Raw genomic sequence first — 6569 nt, 5'->3', positions numbered from 1 at the left:
CTGTAAACACTGGGCAAACCATCAACTCAACTATCTCCTTCAAATCCATGAGTACACACCATGCTCCACCCTCTTCTGGAACTTTACTACCAATCATCAATGGAAGAAGTCTGAGCAAAGTAGCATTCTCATGGCCATTTCCACCAACTGTTTTCTTCACAGTGAAGGTCTTTGGGATAGGCTGAGGTCTGTCAACCTTGTCTGTGTGTTTGTATGGGAATGAGACAATTTTTCTGTTTAAATACTCCAGGGTGAAGTATTTATTATGTATCATTTTCCCAATGCACACACAACACTGTTCCCTTTACAGCTTTACCAATGGACTCAATAAAAACACCATCTTGCTCAAGAGTTTGGATGTCTCGTAACAGAGGACCAAACATTCTTTCATATCCAACCCGCTGAACGTCAGACACCTTACATAATGCTGTTAACTGAATCACATGCAATGATGATCTATATTTACTAGGCAGGTCAGCAAATACCCAGTAGACTGAACATAGTTTATGTTCCAAGTGGGTTCGCTATTTCAAGATCATCGATGTACAAAATGAGTGGTAGCTTTAGATCATCTGAGGAAGAGAATAATTCATTCTCCTTATAGTATGAGCCATCTTGGTGGCTCATGAAATGACCTTCCTCTGACATCTTTGTTTCTAGGATTTTGTCCAGAATGTCTGTATGTTTGAACATTTTCTGAATCATGTCAACAATAGAAATGTAGACTGCTGTGTGTCCAGGCTCCAGCACATACTCTACAGGCTTCACCACAGGGTAGTTTTTTTCAACAAAGGTTTTCCTTCTTTTAGTTGAAGATAACTCTTTACCTTTAGCTGTGGCATTTACAAGAATGTTGCTTTCCAGAACTGCAGTAACTATGTCATCTAGAGCATTTTCACTGACAGAAATGCCATGATGTTCTAAGACTACTTTAAGAGATTGTTTGACTAGAGGCTGGGATAGGGAAAATATTTGTGCCAGATGCTCCACTATGTCCTGAGTCGCCAGGTCAGACACATGAAGAATTGTTTTCATCTTTAAGAATAGCGATGCTAAACTTTGGTGCAGCTGCGCTCTTTAAGTGTCTGTCACACTGACTCTCTACCTCAACAGGGTCAAAGGTGTCTGTGCCGTCACACTGAGCAAGTCCCTCCTCAACATTTGCACCAGCAGGTGTGTCTGGTGTACCATTCATTTCTGAAGATACAATGTTCGTATCAAAATCTGAACTGCCAGCATGGTTTCGGCTTTTGTGTGCATTGAAGGACGAGTACGCATTTGTACTGTAACTGCAGTTACTGTTTGGACATACTACCATCTCATGATTTCTTCAATGACTCCTTAAATGAGAAAATAGTGATGCCTCAGAAAATGTCTGCTTGGTGCCACACAAGGGACATGTAAAAAATGCACTTCCTGACTGTGAACCATCAGTCACATTTACTCTGCTTGTATCAGAGGTGGGACCAAGTCATTGCTTTGCAAGTCACAAGTAAGTCTCAAGTCTTTGCCCTCAAGTCTCGAGTCAAGTCCCGAGTCAAGACAGGCAAGTCCCGAGTCAAGTCCAAAGTCAAGACTGGAAAGTCTCAAGTCGAGTCCCAAGTCCTGCATTTTGAGTTTCGAGTCCTTTCAAGTCCTTTTAACCACAGACTAATATTTTTACACAGATTGTGTATGCTTTTAAAACGCTGTATTTATTTATTAAAACAAGTGCATTTGAAATTGCAGGAAAAAAAATAGTGCTGACATTGCAATTCATAATAGCACTATTAACAGTAATTTTAATAGTTTAAACAACTTTAAACATTTAACTCATTCCTTTACAGAATAAACACATTTGCAAAAACAAACATTAACATACTATTGGTTGTATTTTATGAAAATAATATTACCACAGAGTTGAGAAGGAGCAAAGATCTTCAATATTTGTATGTGAAAATCACAAATAAATCTTCTGGGGGAGGATGACGCCTCTACAGGGGTTTGGTTTACAAACTTTCAGCCCCACCTAAAACAAAATTCACCAGCCGCCACTGATTATGATGCATTCTCATTTTAGGCAAAATATAAGACAATACTTTCTTAACAGTATAATTGTAACCAGGAATAAGTCTTCAAGTAACAATATTCAAATACTAACATTGTTGGGTAAAACAGCATTTGGTTTTATTCTGAATGTAGTGAAACAAATTGGTGGTTTTAGCTGATATAAAGACTTTCAGGTGTTTATATATGTTTAAGTATTTGGCAGACGCTTTTATCCAAAGCGACATACATAAAAAATACATACATAACAATCACTGTAAACATGATCATTTAAGGGAAGAATGTAATACAAAATATCAATACAAAGTGTCAAGACAGAATAAACTCTCTGCTGCTGCAGCAACAGAGATACAGTCTATAGGTCCCTAAGATATATAGATATCTAATGTATTCATACATTGTTTATGTAGGATATACGCATGTATATATAACGTAATCATATTGTTTCTTCAATTTAAAAATAGCTTACCGTTTTTTCCCCCTTCTCTGGGATTATATTCCCAGTTTTGATCTCGGACGTCTGGTCACTTATAGCGTATAAGAATATTATATTACTGTTAAGCAAACTATGAATAATAAAACTTGCCAAAACATGTGTCCGTTATCATAGCTACACGTATGACAAAAAACCGCGTGAAAATCAGTGGTATTCAGTGAGGTAAAAATAATTAAATGCGCTGACAGTTCATTGCTCCTGACAAATGAATTGCACTGAGTGGAGCGGATCACCACTCCAAGATGGCGGCCCCGCGTCTCGTCTGCGCCAGTAGGCAGTAGCGCTCGATGCTGCGTACCCTTAAAACATGTCTATGGTTATAACATTAGCAGTGAGTTTACAGCCTCACTGATTTAACTACACAGCAAATAAAAGTCATGTTACTTAGCCAATAAACGTTATCTTACATTCAAAACTTACCCTTCTTTGGGCAACTTCAAATGTCAAACGAAGTTGGAAGTTGTTGCGTCTCCGTCTGTAATATTCGAACTGCGTGATTTGCATACGCAATTCGTTTTTTGTTGACCAAGTCGTAGTTTTTATACCCGAACGAAACCAACTTTGGCATAATTGTTTCTCTCTGCCGCATTGTTTGACAACTCTTGTTCGGTGGTTGTCCTGCAATTTGATTGGATGAATGCTGTGTGATGAAAACAACGTATAACTAATTTGATTGGCTGTTGTACTGACAGCACACCAGCTGACAGGCAGCACACACGCTGATACAGACAGACACGTACAAAATGAAAGATACGGAGCGCTCCCAAATAACTTTTTAAGCTTTGGGTTTTGGGGAAAGTAGCAAGTCATGTCAAGTCAAAAGGCTCAAGTCCAAGTGAAGTCACAAGTCATTGATGTTAAAGTCTAAGTCGAGTTGCAAGTCTCTTTACATTTTGTCAAGTCGAGTCTAAAGTCATCAAATTCATGACTCGAGTCTGACTCGAGTCCAAGTCATGTGACTCGAGTCCACACCTCTGGCTTGTATCACTATGACACCGAGACAAATGAGCTTTAAGTGCATTAAATGACCGGAAAATACAGATGCAGTTAATGTACAAACATGATAGAGGGCTGATGCTTGAGAAGTGGTTATGGTGCAACTGATAATGCCTAAATAACTTTAGACGTGTGTCCAAGGACACAGAGCACAGCTTGCACTTCCTATTCATCTATCTTGGAATGCGGCAGGCAGAGACGTCACACAAGATCTGCAGGGAGACAATAAACACATGTAATTTATTTCCAAATCATGGTGAATGTCATAACCAAATGGTGTTTTAAAATGAACAAATACTCACCAATATAATCACAAATGTTGCTCAAAATGACAAACTTTATTTCCAACCACTCTATGGTACTATAACATAACAGAGAGCACAAACAGTTTAATGTCACTTAAGATGCAAAATGCATATGATTATGTATAGTGTACTGCATTACGTCGTCAATCCCTTATTGGCAAAGGCGACTCCGTTAGACAATACTTCTGAACATATTATGATTTAGCTTTTTTCTCCAATGTCTAATAATTTTTAAAAAAATTTCACATATGCAGTAACTGCTTTAATTAAAACGTTTCACCAATATTTGAAACACGTCGCCCTCTGCATATTTATCAAGGCAAAGAACGGCTGTTTCCACTACGTTACCCTTAACGTTAACGTTACGTTGTTGACAGTAACGAAGTAACGTTAGCGACATGGGCCTACATACAACACTTACAATAAACCATCCGGATTGTTATAGGCGCAAAGTTGAAAAGCCAGTATCTGTGATGTTATACGTATATATATATATATATATATATATATATATATATATATATATATATATATATATATATATATATATATATATATATATATATATATATATATATATATATATATATATATATATATATACTACCGTTCAAAAGTTTGGGGTCACCCAAACAATTTTGTGGAATAGCCTTCATTTCTAAGAACAAGAATAGACTGTCGAGTTTCAGATGAAAGTTCTCTTTTTCTGGCCATTTTGAGCGTTTAATTGACCCCACTAATGTGATGCTCCAGAAACTCAATCTACTCAAAGGAAGGTCAGTTTTGTAGCTTTTGTAACGAGCTAAACTGTTTTCAGATGTGTGAACATGATTGCACAAGGGTTTTCTAATCATCAATTAGCCTTCTGAGCCAATGAGCAAACACATTGTACCATTAGAACACTGGAGTGATAGTTGCTGGAAATGGGCCTCTATACACCTATGTAGATATTGCACCAAAAACCAGACATTTGCAGCTAGAATAGTCATTTACCACATTAGCAATGTATAGAGTGTATTTCTTTAAAGTTAAGACTAGTTTAAAGTTATCTTCATTGAAAAGTACAGTGCTTTTCCTTCAAAAATAAGGACATTTGGCAGAGACATTTATGCAAGGCTTGAAAAGGGGTTGGATGAAGCAAATGCTTATAATATCCCAACCCCTCTCACTCATTCCACATAAACAATATAATACAAGAACAATACTATACAAACAAAAACAAGAAAAGCTCCTGTACACTAACAATACAATAGTACCATTGTTACTATGAGATAAGACAAGGCGAGGCAAAACACACACACACGCACACACGCACACACACACGCACACACACACACACACACACACACACACACACACACACACACACACACACACACACACACACACACACACACACACACACACACACATACACACACACACATATAGGCCCAAACACTCTCTTACCATACACCTCTCTCTCATCGCTCTGTGCTAAGGGCATCACTCTCTTCCCTCCTCGTACCTCTTCATTACTTCTTTTTTAAACAGTCTTTCAAATTGAATCATGTTAGAACAGGTTTTTAACTCGTCCCCTAAGTTGTTCCACAGACTGACTCCACGCACTGAAATGCACATTGATTTTAAAGTTGTTCTAAATTTAGGAAAATATAATTTGTTTCCTCTTAGACTGTAACTATGGTGAGCACCTCTATCCTGGAATAGGTTCTGTATATTGGATGGTAGAGAGTTTTGGGATGCCCTAAACATAATTTGAGCAGTTTTAAAGTTGATTACATCGTGCAGTTTAAGTTGCTTTAACTCCATGAATAGTGTATTTGTATTTCAATGTGACCCCAAACTTTTGAACGGTAGTGTATATATATATATATATATATATATATATATATATATATATATATATATATATATATATATATATATATATATATATATATATATATATATATATATATATATATATACATACATATATATATATGTATATATACATATATATATATATATATATATATATATATATATATATATATATATATATATATATACATATATATATATATGTATATATACATATATATATATATATATATATATATATATATATATATATATATATATATACACTATATATACACGTATAACATCTGTGATGTTATACGTGTATATATATATATATATATATATATATATACACGTGTATATATATATATACAGCAGTTATATATATATATATATATATATATATATATATATATATATATATATATATATATATATATATATATATATATATATATATATATATATATACACGTATAACATCACAGATGCTGGCTTTTCAACTTTGCGCCTAAAACAATCCGGATGGTTCTTTTCCTCTTTGGTCCGGAGGACACGACGTCCATAGTTTCCAAAAACAATTTGAAATGTGGACTCATCAGACCACAGAACACTTTTCCACTTTGTATCAGTCCATCTTAGATGAGCTCAGGCCCAGCGAACCCGACGGCGTTTCTGGGTGTTGTTGATAAACGCTTTTCGCCTTGCATAGGAGAGTTTAAACTTGCATTTACAGATGTAGCGACCAACTGTAGTTACTGACAGTGGGTTTTTGAAGTGTTCCGGAGCCCATGTGGTGATATTGTTGTGATCCGCTGCGCGGATCGTGTTCTGTTTGGGTTTTCGGGTCACTTATGTTTTTCTGTTAGTCTTGGTCTCAT

The 6569-nt window shown here is 35.9% G+C and overlaps 1 protein-coding gene across 1 annotated transcript in view; it reads right to left on the bottom strand.

Moving 5' to 3' along the window:
* Positions 1 to 1009: 1009 nt before the first annotated feature.
* The window catches only part of LOC133639907 (uncharacterized), a 14115-nt gene continuing 8555 nt past the window's right edge, over positions 1010 to 6569 (bottom strand). The window contains exon 6 of the mRNA XM_062033596.1: positions 1010 to 1197. Within this exon, the coding sequence (XP_061889580.1) occupies positions 1010 to 1197 (188 nt within the window). The remainder of the gene's footprint in view (positions 1198 to 6569) is intronic.

The sequence above is a fragment of the Entelurus aequoreus genome, linkage group LG22 (genome assembly GCF_033978785.1).
Source record: "Entelurus aequoreus isolate RoL-2023_Sb linkage group LG22, RoL_Eaeq_v1.1, whole genome shotgun sequence".
Classification (NCBI taxonomy): domain Eukaryota; kingdom Metazoa; phylum Chordata; class Actinopteri; order Syngnathiformes; family Syngnathidae; genus Entelurus; species Entelurus aequoreus.
Note: the sequence above shows the minus strand (reverse complement) of the source record. Positions and strands in the feature narration are given on the sequence as shown.